The sequence below is a fragment of the Coregonus clupeaformis genome, chromosome 36, assembly GCF_020615455.1.
Source record: "Coregonus clupeaformis isolate EN_2021a chromosome 36, ASM2061545v1, whole genome shotgun sequence".
Lineage (NCBI taxonomy): Eukaryota > Metazoa > Chordata > Actinopteri > Salmoniformes > Salmonidae > Coregonus > Coregonus clupeaformis.
Window position 1 is genome coordinate 20,533,234 of NC_059227.1, and position 21,887 is coordinate 20,555,120.

Genomic DNA, 21,887 nt, shown 5'->3' on the forward strand with positions numbered 1-21,887 from the left:
GGGAGAAAAGGAGAGGGCCTAGAACTGAGCCTTGGGGGACACCAGTGGTGAGAGCACGTGGTGCGGAGACAGCTTCTCGCCACGCCACTTGGTAGGAGCGACCGGTCAGGTAGGACGCAATCCAGGAGTGAGCCGCGCCGGAGATGCCCAGCTCGGAGAGGGTGGAGAGGAGGATCTGATGGTTCACAGTGTCAAAGGCAGCAGACAGGTCTAGAAGGACAAGAGCAGAGGAGAGAGAGTTAGCTTTAGCAGTGCGGAGAGTCTCCGTGACACAGAGAAGAGCAGTCTCAGTTGAATGACCAGTCCTGAAACCTGATTGGTTTGGATCAAGAAGGTCATTCTGAGAGAGATAGCAAGAGAGTTGGCTAAAGACGGCACGCTCAATAGTTTTGGAAAGAAAAGAAAGAAGGGATACTGGTCTGTAGTTGTTGACATCAGTGGGGTCGAGTGTTGGTTTTTGAGAAGGGGAGCAACTCTCGCTCTCTTGAAGACGGAAGGGACATGGCCAGCGGCCAAGGATGAGTTGATCAGCGAGGTGAGGTAGGGGAGAAGGTCACCGGAGATGGTCTGGAGAAGGGAGGAGGGGATGGGGTCAAGCGGGCAGGTTGTTGGGCGGCCTGCAGTCACAAGTCGCAGGATTTTATCTGGAGAGAGAGGGGAGAAAGAAGTCAAAGCATAGGGTAGGGCAGTGTGAGCAGGACCAGCAGTGTCATTAGACTTAACAAACGAGGATCGGATGTCGTCAACCTTCTTTTCAAAGTGGTTGACGAAGTCATTCAGGAGGGAGGAAAATGTGGCAAAGAGCTTCCTAGGGTTAGAGGCAGATGCTTGGAATTTAGAGTGGTAGAAGGTGGCCTTAGCAGCAGAAACAGATGAAGAAAATGTAGAGAGGAGGGAGTGAAAAGATGCCAGGTCGGCAGGGAGTTTAGTTTTCTTCCATTTCCGCTCCGCTGCCCGGAGCTCTGTTCTGTGAGCTCGCAGTGAGTCATCAAGCCACGGAGCTGGAGGGGAGGACCGAGCCGGCCGGGAGGATAGGGGACACAGAGAGTCAAAGGATGCAGAAAGGGAGGAGAGGAGGGTTGAGGAGGCAGAATCAGGAGATTGGAGGGAGAAGGATTGAGCAGAGGGAAGAGATGATAGGATGGAAGAGGAGAGAGTAGTGGGAGAGAGAGAGCGAAGGTTGCGGCGGCGCATTACCATCTGTGTAGGGGCAGAGTGAGTAGTGTGGGAGGAGAGCGAGAGAGAAAAGGAAACAAAGTAGTGGTCGGAGACATGGAGGGGAGTTGCAGTGAGATTAGTAGAGGAGCAGCATCTAGTGAAGATGAGGTCAAGCGTATTGCCTGCCTTGTGAGTAGGGGGGACGGTGAGAGGGTGAGGTCAAAAGAGGAGAGGAGTGGAAAGAAGGAGGCAGAGAGAAATGAGTCAAATGTGGACATAGGGAGGTTGAAATCCCCCAAAACTGTGAGGGGTGAGCCATCCTCAGGAAAGGAACTTATCAAGGCGTCAAGCTCATTGATGAACTCTCCAAGGGAACCTGGAGGGCGATAGATGACAAGGATATTAAGCTTAAATGGGCTAGTGACTGTGACAGCATGGAATTCAAATGAGGAGATAGACAGATGGGTTAGGGGAAAAATTGAGAATGTCCACTTGGGAGAGATGAGGATTCCTGTACCACCACCCCCTCTGACCAGATGCTCTCGGGGTATGCGAGAACACATGGTCAGACGAGGAAAGAGCAGTAGGAGTAGCAGTGTTTTCAGTGGTGATCCATGTTTCCGTCAGCGCCAGGAAGTCGAGGGACTGGAGGTTGGCATAGGCTGGGATGAAGTCAGCTTTGTTGGCAGCAGAACGGCAGTTCCAGAGGCTGCCTGCGACCTGGAACTCCAGGTGAGGGGTGCGTGCAGGGACCACCAGGTTAGAGAGGCAGCAGCCGCGCGGTGTGGTGCGTTTGTGTAGCCTGTGCAGAGAGGAGAGAACAGGGATAGGCAGAGGCATAGTTGACAGGCTGTAGCAAATGGCTACAAAAATGCAGAGGAGATCGGAATGAAATGAGCTAAGCATCTGGGAGAGGAGAGAGCAGGGCCTCCCTCACCAAAACTTCTACCTCAGAACCTAAAATTGTTTCACTGAACCACCCGGAACAAAAACTCTCCCAACTTCCACCTTTAGAAATCAGAATTGTTGTGAACCACAGCGGTTCAATGTTTAAAGGAATAGACTCAACCCACTTTATTCAGCTAGCTAACTATGACACCATAGCTAACTAGCATGCTAGCATCCAATAACACACAGTTTAACACACAGTTTAGCACCAACACTTGGTCACAACAAACCACCAATAGTGTGTTAACTAGCTAACTAGCATGCTAGCATCCAGTAACACACAGTTTAGCACAAACACTTGGTCACAACAAACCACCAATAGTGTGATAACACACTAAACAGATCATTCGTGTCTGTGTCAAGTTCCTTTCATGACGCAGCAATGATTCAACGTTGGCTAGCTAGGACAAGTATATTGTATTTAGCTACTACAGTACAGTTAGCTGGTCGTGTTGGGTAGCTAGCATTGGCCACTGTGTTGACTTTGTTTGAAGAACGGCTAGCTAGCTAGCTTCGTGCTACACCCGGCACACAATGGCTACTGTGTTGACTCTGACTCTGTTCGAAAAACGGCTAGTTAGCTCGCTTCGTGCTACAGCCGGCACGGCCGAAGACACTGCCAACCTGCAGTAACTACCCACAACAACCCACGATACCTAGCTGTGACGCCGTAGCTAACTAGCAAGCTAGCATCCATTAACACACAATTTAGCACCAATACTTGGTTACAACAAACTGCCAAGAGTGTGTTAGCACACTAAACCTGCAGTAACTACCCACAACAACCCACGATACCTAGCTATGACGCCGTAGCTAACTAGCAAGCTAGCATCCATTAACACACAATTTAGCACCAATACTTGGTTACAACAAACTGCCAAGAGTGTGTTAGCACACTAAACAGATAATTCATGTCCGTGTCTAGTTCCTTTCATAACGCATAACGCAGCAAAAATTAAACGTTGGGTAGCAGCACATTAACATTGGAAACAGCTCTCCACCGTTGCTAATCGTTACCAGTAGCTACCCGCTAGCTAGCTAGCCTCGTGCTTCGATACTAACCTACAATTACCTACGGAAACCTACAATAACAACAATACTAACCTATGATAAATACAATACCTAACTACAACTAACTACCTACCTACGATCTAATACATGGTTAAGCTTTACTCAACACCATATGAGAAGCTTACCTCCTGCTTACCTCCAGCTAGAGAAAAACACAACCTCTCCCGACAGCAGCCAGCACGAAATGACAGGGCTTGGTACACGTCCAGACAGGGCTTGGTACTTCGTGGGAGGAAGGAGAGGGGAAGCAGCGCGCCGAGGTCCAGACCAGACCAGGGCCCAACAGGGAGGCGGATAGTAAGAGGTCGTTACGCCCGGAGCCGGATCCGCCTCCGAGGCGGAATGCCCACCCGGCCCCTACCCTGTTATGTTTATGTTGCGCGGTCGGAGTCCGCACCTTTGGGGGTATGTCACGGACCATACTTAGGCAGCCTATGGGCACTATTGAGTTGTGGGATCTTGTTCTGTGGGAGGTATGTTGTTTGTGTACCGTGGACTTCACGTTTCGTTTAGTTTCTTGTTTTGTCGTTTGTTTATTCGTTCCAAATAAACATGTACGCATATCACGCTACGCCTTGGTCTGACCCGTCTGTAAACGAGCGTGACACTTGCGATTCATTCCATTTCTATTTGGCTAGCTAGTCCGACATCAAAGCTAGCCAACTACGCTAACGTACTTCAAAATTGTCAGTCACGGGTCAATAATGTACGGATATTAGAAGCGTGTCTATCTAATACATTTAATGACAAATCATGTAACTACTTAGGTAAACATATTAATTACCTGTTGCCCAAAGTTCAGCGCAGGTGTTGGTAATTGGTCAGCCATGTTCAGAACATGGGGCCACTGGGGGAAAGAGTTGGCATGCAGTGGTGACGTCAGACCGTCTGGTTAAGTAGCCAATAGAAAAAAAGCCTGTATATCATGTTCATTGATTGGGTTAAGATGAACCGTCACGCCAAAACTAGTGGACCAATGGAGAGTCATTGTCTATGCCTCCCTCTAAACCTCGCTCTTTACAGAAGAAAAAGCCAAAACTCGCAATCGAAAATATTGTCAGTGAAAGCAAAAAAACAGACATTTAAAGCAAAGATATGAGTAGCATAACCAAAAGGTAGTAAATGCAGGCAGATTGGTTTTTGGGAAAGTTGAACAGAATTATTTTAGCATTTTTTTTTTCAAATATTTTTTTCAATCATTTGTCATAGAGATTTGCTCTCGCTTTAAAATTATTTGCTTGCAAGTTTTTGGGGTTTTGCTTTTGATATCATTATTTTTTTTGTTTACAATTCTATAAATGTTGTTTCAATTGTCTGGTTTTGATTTCAACATTCCTTATTTCACCCTTCCTCGAAAATATATTGTTTACATTTTCAACTGATTTTTTTTAATGGTAGGACTCTCATAAAAACTGTGGTTGGAAATGTGGTTAGTGAAAGTAAGTCTAAGAAGCGCTAGATCGTTTTTACATATTTTACTGTAGGTTTTGTACAACAGCTTCAAACAGCTGAAAATACAATATTTTTGGTTATGGAAAATATATTTCTCAGCGGTTTAGATGGTACAATGGGGAGTGAGTTGGCAACCAGAGAGTTGCTGGCATCAATATCTCAGGTGCCACCTACCGCTGATCTTCCCTTGAGAAGGGACTTAACCCCCTAAACTGCTCATTGGGCGCTGCATTGTGGCTGCTACAGCCTCTCCAACCTAATGTGTGTTTGTGTGTGTGTGTGGGTATATTGGGGGATTTGGATAAAAGCAAAAGACACATTTCCATCTCGCAGGTACTAATAAAGTATATAATCTAATCAATGGGGTAGTGAATGAGTTGGGACGTCCCAAGGATGACGTTTAGACTTTTCCAACCCAGATTACATATGATGAATTGAAATTCAACACAATGACCAATAGTTATTGACCTAAAATAAGGCTTGAGGAGAGAGGGGTTGCCTGCGCTCCTTTTATTTACAGTATGGAGAAAAAAGACATGCAGTTGACACAAATTGACACTCCCTCAAATGTATTAATTCATTTTTATTAAAGGTACAATCTGGGATATTCACTGCTGTAATTTCAATAGGCCTAGCTATTCATTCTTGAATCATATGTCACATGGGCTTAGTAGGTTACAGCTGTTGATGTGAGAGTAGATATATTTCTCTTTATTCTACACCCAACTGCCACGGCTGCCATTGGGACAAAACACTTCAGGATAATGTGGTAATGCAACAACAAAAAAATACAATTTCAGCTATATTGAAAAGCCACTTGATTATGATCAACCCTGAGTCTGCAAAATCATAGCATGTAGCGTAATAAAGTATATTTATTTGTATATATTTATATATACTCCCATCAAAAGATGTCTCAAGCATTATATTACATTGTCTTTATACTTATCCACATTAATGGAGTTAATTATTTCCAAACTAACTGTCAGAGGCAATTTTGACAAAACACACTTTAGTTGTTCCAGACTTAAGCTATAAGTGCATATTCTAACGCTTATAGTTAATTATATTTCTAGGGTTAAATTGTCAAAGGTTTTGACTAACAATAAACATTTTTCTAAATCAGACTTTAATCCACTTATTCACTCGTTATTACAACTTCATGGCTGGGGAGCAATGTGCTTCATCCTCATTTTGCACTTCATGATCACACACAGGCACTTCATCTGTTGCAGTGGTTGAGGTAAGACTCAGCGATTCTGGCCAACCCAAAGAAACAAAACCACATCAGATGTTACTGACAGTATCTTCTCCTGATATAAATCTAATATCCTGCAGCTTTATGAGCCACCGGCACTTGTTGTGTCATCCTAAACCCTAAACACCATTGGATATGTTTTTCATTAAAGGGATACTTAGGAATTTTGGCAAAGAGGCCCTTATCTACTTCCCCAGAGTCAGATGAACTTGTGGATACCATTTTATGTCTCTGTAGTTTGAAGGAAGTTTGTTAACTAGCGCTAGTGCAATTGTTAACTAGTGTTAGCGTAATGACTGGAAGGCCATGGGTCTCTACTAGCATGCTAGCAGATACCCATTGTGCTAACGCTAGTTAGCACTGGCTCGCGAAACTACCTCTAACTTCCTTCATACTGGACACAGAGACATAAAAATCATATCCACAAGTTCATCTGACTCTGCGGGGGAAGTAGATAAAGGGCCTCATTGCCAAAATCCTGGAGTATCCCTTTAATGTTCCTGTTATTCATAAAGGCAATGTCAGCATCATTGACTTCTTCACACTATAAACACCCAGGCACAATTAACACTTAGTACAACTAGGAGCTAGTGTGGTATCAGGTTGCAGAATTCAATTTTGATTACTGATGCTAACATAACATTTGAAATTGTACTTTCATCTTATCTTGATGTGATATTGATTTGACCTGTGTTCATATAATTACAATGATAATATCAATGAATATACCTACATGAATTTAGAACTGACTTAAACAATTGGAAAACCTCAGTTAAGAACCACCCGATGATCATATGTGGGTCAAAGGAAGAAACTGCAATCTGTGAAAAAATAACAAGAAATAAAAACGGGTTCTCCTTGTATAAAAAGTGTTCTATAGTCACATTGTATTTAAAATGGTGTAAAAATGATAGAATACCTCAGGATGTATATTAAGCTTCTTCAGAATCTCTTTAACAACTTCTTCATTTTGAGGACACTCCAGTAGTCCTCCTTGGCTCTCATGGAAGAGACAGTCCACTGTGAGTATTACATCACCTCTGGTCACTAGTCTGCTGCTGTCAGGTACGGTGTAGTCTGGGTTGAAGGTGTGATGCAGCACTACCAGAATGACAGGTTTACCAACTGTCAAAAAGGAAATGAAATACATGTAAACTCTTAACCATGGATATGAGTAGCCTAGCAACGTATGCTAAATGTAATAACATGCATAAGTTAATGTTAAAAGACATAAGGGATGTCTTTTAACCTAGGAACAGCAATGGCAAACAAAGGTCCCTCCTACGGTCTGAGCCGTGAGGTGCAGAGTAAGATCGATAAAAGTATGACCAGGATCTGGAGGAGAGGTTGACTGAGTGGATCATTGCCCATTGTGGCGCCGGAGTGGGCCAACCCGAGGCAGGCAAGACCGGCTGGCAGAACTGGCTCAAGGACGGATGTGTGCTGTGTGAACTGATCAACAGCCTGTCCAGTGGGAACAAACCCATCAGGAAGATCCAGAGTTCAGGCAATGGCCTTCAAACAGATGGAGCAGATCTCCCAGTTCCTCAATGCAGCTGAGAAGTATGGCATCACCAAGACTGACATGTTCCAGAAAGTTGACCTCTGGGAGGGGAAAGACCTGGCTGCTGTCCAGAGGACCATGATGGCCCTGGGAAGCATGGCTGTCACCAGGGACGATGGGACTTACCACAGCGACCCCAACTTGTTCCATAAAAAGTCAGTGGAGAACAGACGCAAGTTCTCTGAGGACCAGCTGAATGAGGGAAAGAGTGTCATCGGCCTGCAGATGGGCACCAACAAGGGGGCATCTCAGGCTGGCATGACTGGGTACGGCGACCTAGGCAGATCCTGAACAACAACCCCTAAAACCATGACAACGCTCCGTCACCCTAGACATGAGTACACTCCCTTTCTCGGCCAATCACTGAAGACTGAGACGCTATGTCTGTTAACTTGAACAAACGGGAGCGACCCGAACTTCAAGACCAAACTGGACCAAAACGGGGACCAAAGAAAACGCTCATACACACACTGCATAGATGCACACAATCAACACATTCACACAACACAGAAACATGGTGACCAAAGTCTGTACAATCATGTTTTGTTAAACATTTTGAACAATGGACACGGTTACATAGGAACGGGAAACGGTCCATTCAGATACTGCTTAAACTGCACTCTGTTTGTTAATAAGTGAAAGTTGGAATAAGATGTTGCTAGAATATGCTGTGTTAATGGGAAAGATGCAGTAAGATGTCAATTCTAATCAAGATGTTGTGGCCACCTTTCCAGAGCTCAGTATTTTTGTACATTGTATATTGACTATAAGAAAGCCATGATGACATCACTCTCCTCAGCATTTACAGCTACCACATAAGGGGGGGTAGAAGGATTACTTTATCCAGTAATGTAATGTTGGAGTTTGGCGTAGAATTAGAAATAAATGGATTCCTATTAGATAAGAGGCTACACTGATATTGCTTTCTATTGATGATAGTACGCCTAATAGTGAAGGTGAAAGATTATCGTTGGAAACAGTCACACAGAAACAGTCACAGGTTGTTATGTAACAAATACTTTATTTTTATTTGTTTATTTTTCCTACAGAACCACAATGGAACACACAGGTAATTTTCAATAGTACATAATGTCTTTGAATAATTTGGTAATTTATACTACTACAGTCACCTCCCAGATTATTGTCACCTTTGATAAAGATGAGCAAAAAAGACTGTTTAATATAAATAACACTAATACTGAGCTATATTGTATGATTAAAAAAATGAGACAACTATTATATTTTATACTAATACAATTGCTTTGAGAAATAGATTTTATTGATTATTATCAATCAAAAAAATATATTTGCATTAATATTCAACTTTTTTAAATTCAGTATAAGAAACTGTATTGTGGCCTTCCATGGCTTCCTCTGCCACTGGGGTATAAAAATGACATAACAGGCATGTAAAATCCATTTGTCATCCATCATCATGGGGAAAGGCAAAGAACTCAATAATGAAAAGAGACAAATGGTTGTTGACCTTCATAAATCAGGCAATGGGCACACAAAACAATAGTTAAAAAAACAGAGTAAACCAAGTGTTAATGTAAGTGTTGTCAAGCAGAGACTCTTTCCCAATCCCAAATTGACTCCTATCACCTATCCACTTGTAGATCTATGGACTTGTAGATCTGAGAGGAGTGGACAGGTACGAATCGATTTCATTACAGTGATTGCCAATTTTTTTGAACAGAAGTGGGCAATTAAACTAAAGGAAACTCACAGTAGGCCATTGAACTTTTTCTGCCATATGTTCTTTTCATCTTTTGGGTCGCCTGGGCATGGGGGTCATCATTCTATAATATTCAAGAACAGAACTGTAAAGCAGAGATCCAGTGTCCTACAGGACCTTACAAGCTTTTATTGTGAAAACTGTGATAAGGATCATCATGCATGGACCAATATGCATGGCATACATAAACGGAGACTACACAGGCAATAATAATTAAGACATTTGCAATTGCAACTGGCCAGAGGCAGATTTGGATTTAGTTATCTGGTAGTGGAATATCACTCTTTTGTTTTGGCTGTGAAGCCTTCCTCTTCTTTGGCACATATGACGGTGACATGCTTCCTTGTGTGTGGTGATGAAGTTGATGATTCATGATAGACCTCACCAATCAGTACTATCTGCAACATAACACAACACCAGGCCTGAATTATTCTAAGACATAGTGCATGCAATAGACATCAGCACTATCACATACTTGTCAAAAGGGCTTCAATATGATTTCTGTCTGGAGATCAACATCTATTCTGGTAGTAGGACACTGTATTTTGATGTCCACATAGAATAAGAATGACGTGGTATACCAACCCTTATGAACACAGGATTAGCCTGCGTGTGAATCCAAAGGTAATATGAACTCCTTGGTTCTGTTTTATTCAGTGCAGCAGTGTAGTATTGTAGCCTACTCGAGCAGTGTAGCAGTAGCAGTGTTTCTAGAGCCCCAGCCACAATCATTGTCCACGAATAGCCACACAAAACAGGGGAATGCTTGCCTTGCAGCGACATTGCAGCAAATCTACACTCTGGATGGTGATATAATGTAACCTTTCTAACCGTGCACTACACGCGCTCAAACAACTTGGCTACAATGTAGCCACCTACTGATTTAATGGTTTGATACACTTACATTGTGGAAATGTCTACCCATACTGTACACTTCCCTTAGCAAGGTTAGCTGCCATTTCTCCCTGTTTGAGTCCCCCTCTGTCATTTCCACCTGACAACAACCAGTGTTTGCATTTGGTCATTTGAATAGAGAGACCATCAAATGGCTATGCTGATATTTCCAATAGGCTATCTACTTATGAAAAATATTGCCCAGACAAACATTGCCAGAAGATGCCAACCCTACCGTTAAGCTTGTTTACACTGAGCTGCACTGAGGTCAGAACGCAATCATTGTTACATTAAGACACAGTGGAGACGGCGTGAGACATGGGTAGGAAACATAGGGATGGTATATGCTAGGGGTGATGGTATATGCTAGGGGTGATGGTATATGTTAGGGGTGATGGTATATGCTAGGGGTGATGGTATATGCTAGGGGTGTGCCGACATGGCCATACTCGTATTCGTAATCGTATCCGTAAATTGACAGTTGATAGTCATATCGGATCGGATGACAGTCGTGATCTGAAAAAACTAATCTGTTTTAATATGCCTAAGTAGATGTTGGCAAAATACCTCCATGCACATTCTCACTGCAAAAAATCTGCAGATTAGGAGCAGCACGCGGAGGGGTACGTGTGTGTGTGCTCAATTTGCAGTGGGCTGCCATGTTTGCTGTCACTTGGTCAGAATGCGCATCAGCATTTCATATTTTATTATGCACATTGATAGCTTGATAGCAAACGTTCTTGCCATGTGATGTATCATAGCAGCAGGCAGTGGAGGCTCCTCAGTGGAGGCAGGGGAGGATCATCATTCACAGTGAATTTCATAAAAATAAAAATTGTGGAACTCTAAAAAAGTTTATATTTTTAGATAAAACTACACTAAATATATTCACGTCACCAAATAATTTATTGAAACAAACTGTTTTGCAATGAAGGTCTGCAGTAGCCTCAGCAGCAGACTCTGTAGGGTAGCACCATAGTGTAGCCGGAGGACAGCTAACTTCTGTCCTCCTCTGGGTACATTGACTTCAATACAAAACCTAGGAGGCTCATGGTTCCCACCCCCTTCCATAAACGTACACAGTAATTATGACTGTGTACGTCCTCCAACCTATTACAGCTCTTGCAGCATGAACTGACATGTTGTCCACCCAATCAAAGGATCAGAGAATGAATCTAGTACTGAAAGCATAAGCTATAGCTAGCTAGCACTGTTATGCATAAAATGTTGTGAGTAGCTGACTCAAAGAGAGAGAAAGCCAATAGTTGAACAGTTTTGAACAAATTAATTTCTTCCAAAATGAAGGAGAAGTAGAGAGAGAGAGAGAGAGAGAGAGAGAGAGAGAGAGAGAGAGAGAGAGAGAGAGAGAGAGAGAGAGAGAGAGAGAGAGAGAGAGAGAGAGAGAGAGAGATAGCTATATTTGTTGGTTGTATTCTTTTAAACTTTCAAGTTCACTTAGCTAGTGAATGCAGCTAGCTAGTTTAGTCTACTCAAACACCCAGCTCAAACAGAGAGGGATGCTATGTTAGCTATCTGGATATGGCTATCCAACACTGGAACTCTTCTAAGTCAAGGTAAGCTTTGGGTTTTATTAATTTATTGCCACGAGGCCCGCCGGTGCAAAGTTGCTTTTTGACTGTACACTGTACACTGTACTGCATGATTGCAGGGGGTTTACTAACGCGTTAGTTCTAGTAGATCTCATTGACTATGATTTGACAACGATGTAGGCTGTGTGTAGTGATTAGCGTTCATGATATGAAGGTTTGGCTTGGGAAGGTTTTTTCTCCTGGTCACAGACAGCTGATGTTATGTGCACTGAAGTCCACAAGCAAATGGTGAAGGTGAGAGGAGGAGAGTGTGTAGATTGTTGCGAGAAGGAATTATAGATACAACTAGCAAAGTGATTGTGCTGTTCTTATGTGGAAGTGAACTGTGTTTGCATGTGACCAGGGGTGCACCTACGTTGTAAACTTTCATTCACAGACTAGGTTGTCCCAACCTCATGATGGGTACATTGAAAATTCTAGTATCATGTAGTAGCGTAAACCTATCGATGTTACATTGAGCTGGGTGAATGGAATATGAATGACAGTCATCCAATATGCTGCCATGCTCATACATTTTTTATCCTCCTCCCTGAATCACTGGCACCGACCGCCACTGAATCTAAATGATCAGACCAAAAACATGCAAGGAAAACTGATCGGGTGAAATTATGAAGCAAGTGGCTGGAGAAATACAGCTTCACTCTATCCAATCAGAGCAGCAGGATCAACGTACAGCTCTCCCTTCTCTTTACAGACAGCCAGTTGAGTTATACACAAAATTGCCCATATCCGTTACGATACTTGTTTTGTCCGACTACTCGGCACAATTGGAGTACAGTGGCATATCCCATCCCTGCATTGAGGTACGTTTTCTGACCAATATCTGCCGCCGGCTTCACGGTGTCTTGATATAACAATGATTGCTTGCCGACCTCAGTGCAGCTAGTGTAAACAAGCGCAACTGTAGTCGGTATCTTCTGGCAAAGACAAACACTACAGTATCAGTTCTCCATATTGCATACCCTCTTTGAGATTACTTCATTCCTGAAACACCCTCTTTGCGTAGACAACAAATGAGATTCTCATCTCATTCACCACGACAGTAAAAGGGGCAGCTTCTTGTGGCCAACCAGTAGGAACAGGTTTTGTGTTGAGCAGACACAAAACATGCATTCCCCTACATGGTCCCCAAGCCTTATAGCTGGTCCAGAGACAGTGTCTAACAATACTGGATGTGATTTCTGTATGAATAATACTCATAGCGTTGGTGACATGTTATATCCCTTTTTTTTTTCTTTTTTTTTTACTTTTACAATGAATGTTAAAGAGGCTTTTTAGGTTGTTTTAGAGGCTAATGGTTCACTATGGCATACCAGTCTTTAACCAAATGCCAGTTGAATAAAACAGGTGATGCTGCAGTTTTAAAAGCCTTCTATAGTGTCTCTTCAATATGAAAGTGAAACTGTTTCTGATTAAATCATCTCCCCTCCCCTTTTCCCTCAAGCTGTGTATTTCACTTTCCTCTGGGCATCAAAGAACATAGTCTGATTGTCTTTCAATAGTCATCATCCAAAGAAATTCACACACTATTATGGTTCAGTAAGTACATTTTCCTCTTTACATTTAGCACTAACTTACACATGATAGAGTTAAAGGCAGATCTGATCTGTGTATTGTTCGTTCAATTGATATCCAGACTTAAACAACGAAGACAGATAATAATTTCCGAATTGATAGGCACACAGAATAATTAATGGCATCATTGACTGCATTTACACAGGCGGCCCAATACTAATCTTTTTCCGCTAATTGGTCTTTTGGACAATCAGATCAGCTCTTTTGTCAATAAATGGTCAAAACTTCAGAATTGGTCTGCCTGTGTAAATGCAGCCATTATATTGCAGATTAGTTGTTCTTAGGAGTGCACCTGTCTGAAAACTCATGCATTGCTTATTGTTCATCCTTCGTTGAGTTATCTTATTTAACACCACTATGATTTATCAATAAGTCAAATTGATGTGGTGTGTACAGGCTACTGGTGCAGACATGGAAATATAATGGGTTTTATGATGCTAATTACATGAGTGTAAAATAGAGCAATTCACTTTCACTTTCTTGTTTCCTGTAGATCACGTGGTCAAATAAAGGCAAGAGGGGTGCCAAGTAGGGAGGTGGGTGGGAGACTTCATAGCTTATCTCAGAGGGAACTGTCATAGTCAGAATGAAAGTGAAAGATGACTATGATGTAAAGTGGTTGTCCCACTGGCTATCATAAGGTGAATGCACCAATTTGTAAGTCGCTCTGGATAAGAGCGTCTGCTAAATGACGAAAATGTAAAAAATGTAAATGTAAATATTTACATTGTCTGCACACTGGTTGTTATATTATACAGTAAGATATGTATTTTATTGTCTGTTACATGATTAATAAATATTTTTACCCTGTTCACTCCCCTTACAGATCCAAAATGGAACACGGAGGTAATTATTTTAACAGGACACAGGTCTACCACTTATTTAAATAATGTTTAAGGCCAGATCTTAGGTTAGGCTTATATCTGTCTGGGCAGTGATCTAAACCAAAACATTTCTACTTTTAGTTTTAAGGTCTATACTTGACTTTTCTATTTTTTTGTCCATTACAAAACAGAGGTGCCAAGGTTGATGAAATACTACACCATCACCACTGGCAATACTACGGGTTCTCATATCCAGTTCACGAGACAGCTTGGAGGAGGCTTCACTGAAGTGATGTCACCAGAGCAGAGTGATGTCATCATGGCTTTCTGTCCCATTGTCTCTCGTGCTGGTACTGATATTGAGGCAGCACTGCAGCAGATTCCAGGTAGCCAACCCCCAAAGTATCCTCCAAAACAATATTACTGTCTCTTCTAGCTATTCTATCTCTATATCAGAGTTGATCTAGAACATGTATCAAGACGCTAATGATATGAATCAATTATTTGTTTGTCCCTCGTTTTTTGGACAGTTGGTAAACCTGTCATTCTGGTATTGCTGCATCACACCTTCAACCCAGACTACACCGTACCTGACAGCAGCAGACTAGTGACCAGAGGTGATGTAATACTCACAGTGGACTGTCTCTTTCATGAGAGCCAGGGACTACTGGAGTGTCATCGCAATGAAGAAGCCGCTAAAGAGATTAGGAAGAAGCTTGACATACATCCTGAGGTGGAGCATCAATTTATCAATATCTTCACTCTGTTGTTGGCAAATCTGAGTGGGTGGGGTTTGCACTTGTGGGACTATTTTATTGGTTCCCTTATGCCAGGCAAGCTAAATCAAGAAAAAAACGAATATGAGTTGATGATGGACTGTAAGAACTTATCTAATGTGCTTCTTTTTTTCTTTTTTCTTTTAAAGACCAAAGACCCGATGAACATTAAGGTATGCCAATATTTTTTCTATTAGACATTTCTAACATATTATGTTTTATTGACCAATTTTCATATTGCTTTTGTATTGTCATGATCCCTACACATTTTTAATTCTGAAGAAAATATCCTGTCTAATATATATTTTTTCTTCTTTTTTACAGTGTATGATTATCTGTGTCTTTTGTGGTATAGTTGTAATCTCGGCCATTGGGCTTTTGTTAAGAAAATGATTTCAGAGAAAGATGCTTAGCTTTTTGGCTGCATGGCTGTTCCAACCATGAATAAATGATAACCTCACAGCTGTGGAAGGAAGGTCAATTGTAAACATGTTTCCCGTCAGATATACATTTTCCAATGTGATATCCTTGAAAAATAATAAGACCTTAGATGACTTGCCACTTGCTTTGTATAATTTTTCCCACTAACACCGACACTCAAATGATCTCAAATTCAAAAGACAAAATCAAGCCTGTAACCACAGTTACTGCCAGCTAGCTACTGAAACTAGAGTTGTTCTTGCAGTAAATGTTTTCTATCTAATCAGTCAGGGAGCATTCACACAATTATTATTTCAAGTTAATTCACAGTCAGAAAAGGCTTGGTCTGGGATTAGGGTTTAGCTACATCCTTATTTCAATTCCAGAGTGTACTGTTACCTAACAGCAGCAGACTAGTGACCAGACCTGGTATAATACTGAGAGTGGACTGACTTGTCTGTTCCATGAGAACCAGGGAGGACTGAGCTGGGACAGATTTTGAAGCAGTACTGCAGTTGCCTGGCTACCCAAACTCCTTGCTCCGGCCAAACGCTACGCCACGCCTATGGACGTTAGTTTCTTCTCCACAATGAGTCTGGATTTGAGTACCTCCCCTGACAATTTATAGAATGCAAACACATTCTAACCGTTCTGATTGGTCCCAGAAACGGAAACGGCCAGAACCGTTTTGAAAATGAGTCATTGGCTTTGATACTCTGATTGGTTAGAGATGATCCAATCACTGATTACTTTGTTTTGTACAACACCCCTCAGTTTGACGTCACCACAAACGATTTCAATGATGGCAGTCTCAGACTGAAGTGCTGTATTTAGTGAACATTGAGCAGCGGAAGAATTCAGTTTGAGTCATCAGTCAAGCACTGCAGCAGATTCCAGGTCATCAATATCCATTAACTAAGTCATAAAACTTTCTGAATTATTATTATAGCAGTTGTTTTTGTTTTGTTAATGCTTACCCTACTAGCTACGTAACTACTACGTAACTAGGGCGGCAGGTAGCTTAGTGGGTAAGAGCGTTGTGCCAGTAACAAAGGTCGCTGGTTCTAATCCCCGAGCCGACTAGGTGAAAAGTCTGTCGATGTGCCCTTAAGCAAGACACTTAACCCTAATTGCTCCTGTAAGTCGCTCTGGATAAGAGCGTCTGCTAAATGACTAAAATGTAAAATGTAAATGTAACTATGACTAAGATCACACTTGTCTATAGCAATTCATGGAACTGAACCTGTCACTAGTCACTAGTCAGTGATCAGAGTTTAGTGTAGTGCTGCATTACACCTTCAATGCAGACTCCACTGTACCTGATAGCAGCAGACTAGTGACCAGAGATTATATAATGAAGACTGTAAACCTTCTGTTCCATGAGAGCAAGGGAGGACTACTGATGTGTCATCACAATAACAAAGCAATCACAACTATTTGTGCCCAAGGACTCTAAGATAACCTGCCTAAATGACTAGCCGACCCGTAGCACTGACGTCTGTAGCCATGAAGTGCTTTGAAAGGCTGGTCATGGCTCACATCAACAGCATTATCCCAGAAACCCTAGACCCACTCCAATTTGCATACCGCCCCAACAGATCCACAGATGATGCAATCTCTATTGCACTCCACACTGCCCTTTCCCACCTGGACAAGAGGAACACCTACGTGAGAATGCTATTCATTGACTACAGCTCAGCATTCAACACCATAGTGCCCTCTAAGCTCATCACTAAGCTAAGGATCCTGGGACTAAACACCTCCCTCTGCAACTGGATCCTGGACTTCCTGACGGGCCGCCCCAGGTGGTAAGGGTAGGTAACAACACATCTGCCACACTGATCCTCAACACGGGGGGCCCCTCAGGGGTGCATGCTCAGTCCCCCTACTCTCTGTTCACCCATGACTGCATGGCCAGGCACGACTCCAACACCATCATTAAGTTTGCCGACGACACAACAGTGGTAGGCCTGATCACCGGCTAACGATGAGACAGCCTATAGGGGAGGAGGTCAGAGACCTGGCCGTGTGGTGCCAGGACAACAACCTCTCCCTCAACGTGACCAAGACAAAGGAGATGATTGTGGACTACAGGAAAAAAAAGAGGACTGAGCACGCCCCCATTCTCATCGACGGGGCTGTAGTGGAACAGGTTGAGAGCTTCAAGTTCCTTGGTGTCCACATCACCAACGAACTATCATGGTCCAAACACACCAAGACAGTCGTGAAGAGGGCACGACAAAGCCTATTCCCCCTCAGGAGACTGAAAAGATTTGGTATGGGTCCCCAGATCCTCAAAAAATTATACAGCTGCACCATCGAGAGCATCCTGACTGGTTGCATCACCGCCTGGTATGGCAACTGCTTGGCTTCCGACCGCAAGGCACTACAGAGGGTAGTGCGTACGGCCCAGTACATCACTGGGGCCAAGCTTCCTGCCATCCAGGACCTCTATACCAGGCGGTGTCAGAGGAAGGCCCTCAAAATTGTCAAAGACTCCAGCCACCCTAGTCATAGACTGTTCTCTCTGCTACCGCACGGCAAGCGGTACCGGAGTGCCAAGTCTAGGTCCAAAAGACTTCTCAACAGCTTCTACCCCCAAGCCATAAGACTCCTGAACAGCTAATCATGGCTACCCGGACTATTTGCACTGCCCCCCCACACCATCCTTTTACACTGCTGCTACTCTGTTAATTATTTATGCATAGTCACTTTAATTCTACCCACATGTACATATTACTCCAACTACCTCAACTAGCCGGTGCCCCCGCACATTGACTCTGCACCGTACCCCCTGTATATATAGCCTCCCCTACTGTTATTTTATTTTACTTCTGCTCTTTTTTTTCTCAACACTTTTTTTGTTGTTGTTTTATTTTATTTTATTAAAATAAATGCACTGTTGGTTAAGGGCTGTAAGTAAGCATTTCACTGTAATGTCTGCACCTGTTGTATTCGGCGCATGTGGCCAATAAAATTTGATTTGATTTGATTATTTTGAAAACGATAAAGAAACAGAAACGGAGTGAGGGTGGGCGGTTGTTGCAGCATTTCCTCATGAAAGGTCCAAGAGACCAGGATGTGCACACTCACCTCAATATTTAATGGCTGACAGGACCAACATGTCATTAGAAGTGTGTGAGACAGTGTAATCAGCAGTAATACATAAACACCACTCTAATTATTGTATGATTCAATAATTCACCTAGCACCACAGATTGGCTTTTTGGAAAGCATTCTGTGACAGTGACAGACAAGCTACATTAAATCAATTGTATGAAGTTCATTTTCCAGCAATTTGTTGTTTTAATGCATATTTTGTGATACTTTGTCTATGAACACAATCTCAAATAGCAGAAATTACCACAGTGAGCTTTTCCAAGTTGTTTACTTGGGACTGATATTGAAGCACCACTGCAGCAGATTCCAGGTAATCAATATGAACGCTTGCCCTAGATTTAAGGAGCTCATACTTATTCGCCTAATGGGGAATCAATATGACTGACATTGGATCATACGGCAAATGTGGACAGTAGTTGTACACATGAAACACTATCCTGATAATGACATGGTTTATCAAGCACCACACATTGTCTGGGCCTTTTGCCATGCATTTGACTGAAGCTAAATTAAATCAAATGAAATTAAGGGATTTTATATGTATATTTGCACTAGTAGGCTATAAGCTATTTGAAAGCATCTTACACGTGCATGCACATGAAGAGACTTGTGAAATCATTCAATAAATGAGCTCAATAAATGTCTACCCGTACTGTCCCTTAGCAAGGTTAGCAGCCATTCCTTCCTGTTTGAGTCCCCCTCTGTCCCCCTGACAACGATCCGCATAACCAGTGTTTGCATTCGGTTATTTGAATAGAGAGTCCATCAAATGTCTATGCTGATATTTTCAATAGGCTATCTATATACTTATGAAAAATATACTGCCAGAAGATACCGTTCCTACCGTTAAGCTTGTTTACACTGAGCTGCACTGAAGTCGGAACACAATCATGGTTAGATTAAGACACAGTGGAATCGGCGTGAGACATGGGTAGGAAACATAGGGATGGTATATGCTAGGGGGTGATGGTATATGCTAGGGGGTGATGGTATATGTTAGGGGTGATGGTATATGCTAGGGGTGATGGTATATGTTACTCGTATTCGTAATCGTATCCGTAAATCGAATGGTGGTTGGGAGTGTGCAGTAGCGAGAACTGCATTCCTCTAGTTGTGCAGCTTCTAGTAATAGTCAGGTCAGCCAGTCTCCCCCCTCCCGTGCCCTCCCTTGTCTGATCCCAGCTATTACCTTTGTGTTCTGGAAACGTCCTATCCTACAGTAGTGGAAAAAGTACTACGTTTTCATATTTGAGTAAAAGTAAAGATACCTTAATAGAAAATAACTCATGTAAAAGTGAAAGTAACCCAGTAAAATACAACTTGAGTAAAAGTCTAAAAGCATCTGGTTTTAAATGTACTTAAGTACAGTGGTGAAAAAAGTACTCAATTGTCATACTTGAGAAAAAGTAAAAAAGTAAAAGTAAATACTTTACATAAAATTCCTTATGTTAAGCAAACCAGACGGCACGATTTTCTTGTTTTTATTTTATTTACGGTCAGCCAGGGGCACACTCCAACACTCAGACATAATTTACAAACACAATATTTGTTATTAGAGTGTCTAGTTTGAGAAACAGATGCCTCACATGTCCTCAACTGGCAGCTTCATTAAATAGTACCCGCAAAACACCAGTCTCAACGTCAACAGTGAAGAGCCGACTCCGGGATGCTGACCTTTTAGGCAGAGTTGCAAAGAAAAAGTCCAGTGTCTGTGTTCTTTTGCCGATCTTCATCTTTTATTTTTATTGGCCAGTCTGAAATGTGGCTTTTTATTTGCAACTCTGAAGGTCAGCATCCCGGAGTCACCTCTTCACTGTTGACGTTGAGACTGGTGTTTTGCGGGTACCATTTAATGAAGCTGCCAGTTGAGGACCTGTGAGCGTCTGTTTCTCAAACTAGACACTAATGTATTTGTCCTCTTGCTCAGTTGTGCACCAGGGCCTCCCACTCCTCTTTCTATTCTGGTTAGAGCCAGTTTGCGCTGTTCTGTGAAGGGAGTAGTACACAGCGTTGTACGAGATCTTCAGTTTCTTGGGAATTTCTCGCATGGAATAGCCTTCATTTCTCAGAACAAGAATAGACTGACGAGTTTCAGAAAAAAGTTATTTGTTTCTGGACATTTTGATCCTGTAATCGAACCCAAAATTGCTGTTGCTCCAGATACTCAACTAGTCTCAAGAAGGCCAGTTTTATTGCTTCTTTAATCAGCACAACAGTTTTCAGCTGTGCTAACATAATTGCAAAAGGGTTTTCTAATGATCAATTAGCCTTTTAAAATGATAAACTTGAATTAGCAAACACAATGTGCAATTGGAACACAGGACTGATGGTTGCTGATAATGGGCCTATGTATTCCTTTGTAGATATTCCATTAAAAGTCAGCCGTTTCCAGCTACAATAGCCATTTACAACATTAACAATGTCTACACCGTGTTTCTGATCAATTTTATGTTCTTTTAATGGACAAAAAAAATGCTTTTCTTTCAAAAACAAGGACATTTCTAAGTGACCCCAAACTTTTGAACGGTAGTGTACAGTGAGGGAAAAAAAGTATTTGATCCCCTGCTGATTTTGTAAGTTTGCTCACTGACAAAGACATGATCAGTCTATAATGTTAATGGTAGGTTTATTTGAACAGTGAGAGACAGAATAAACAACAAAATCCAGAAAAAGCATGTCAACAATTTTATAAATTGATTTGCATTTTAATGAGGGAAATAAGTATTTGACCCCTCTGCAAAACATGACTTAGTACTTGGTGGCAAAACCCTTGTTGGCAATCACAGACGTCAGACGTTTCTTGTAGTTGGCCACCAGGTTTGCACACATCTCAGGAGGGATTTTGTCCCACTCCTCATTGCAGATCTTCTCCAAGTCATTAAGGTTTCGAGGTTGACGTTTGGCAACTTGAACCTTCAGCTCCCTCCGCAGATTTTCTCACCCAAGATTTGACGGTACATGGCCCCGTCCATCGTCCCTTTGATGCGGTGAAGTTGTCCTGTCCCCTTAGCAGAAAAACACCCCCAAAGCATAATGTTTCTACCTCCATGTTTGACGGTGGGGATGGTGTTCTTAGGGTCTAGGCAGCATTCCTCCTCCTCCAAACACGAGCGAGTTGAGTTGATGCCAAAGAGCTCGATTTTGGTCTCATCTGACCACAACACTTTCACCCAGTTCTCCTCTGAATCATTTCTTTGTCAGTGGGCAAACGTACAAAATCAGCAGGGGATCAAATACTTTTTTCCCTCACTGTATATATATTTTTATTTATACTCCCATCAAAAGGTGTCTCAAGCATTACATGACATTGTCTTTATATTTATCTACATTAATGGAGTTAATTATTTCCCAATTTTGACAAAACACACAATAGTTGTTCCAGACTCACTTAGGCTATAAGTGCATATTCTAAGGTTTATAGTTAGTTATATTTCTAGGGTTCAATTGCCAAATGTTTTGACTAACAATAGACATTTTCT

General features: G+C 42.2%; 1 protein-coding gene and 1 pseudogene across 2 annotated transcripts; both read left to right on the plus strand.

The window, feature by feature from the left end:
* Positions 1–7,148: 7,148 nt before the first annotated feature.
* Positions 7,149–7,756, plus strand: LOC123482716 (annotated as a pseudogene).
* A 5,387-nt stretch (positions 7,757–13,143) lies between these two features.
* On the plus strand, positions 13,144–15,427 carry LOC123482717. 2 transcript variants are annotated; one of them, XM_045211301.1, is made up of 6 exons: positions 13,144–13,232; positions 14,095–14,114; positions 14,284–14,478; positions 14,623–14,825; positions 15,018–15,041; positions 15,193–15,427. In XM_045211301.1, exons 1-6 carry the CDS (start codon positions 13,225–13,227, stop codon positions 15,259–15,261), a joined length of 519 nt encoding a protein of 172 aa, XP_045067236.1. In that variant the 5' UTR covers positions 13,144–13,224; the 3' UTR covers positions 15,262–15,427. The 2 variants fall into 2 exon arrangements, with proteins under 2 accessions (XP_045067236.1, XP_045067235.1); XM_045211300.1 differs by having other exon boundaries at positions 14,623–15,041.
* Positions 15,428–21,887: the final 6,460 nt, after the last annotated feature.

Coding starts and splice junctions, on each gene's coding strand:
- LOC123482717 (XM_045211300.1), top strand. Junction 14,479..14,622: donor AGCACTGCAGCAGATTCCAG/GTAGCCAACCCC, acceptor TTTTTTGGACAG/TTGGTAAACCTGTCATTCTG. Junction 15,042..15,192: donor AAGACCCGATGAACATTAAG/GTATGCCAATAT, acceptor TCTTTTTTACAG/TGTATGATTATCTGTGTCTT.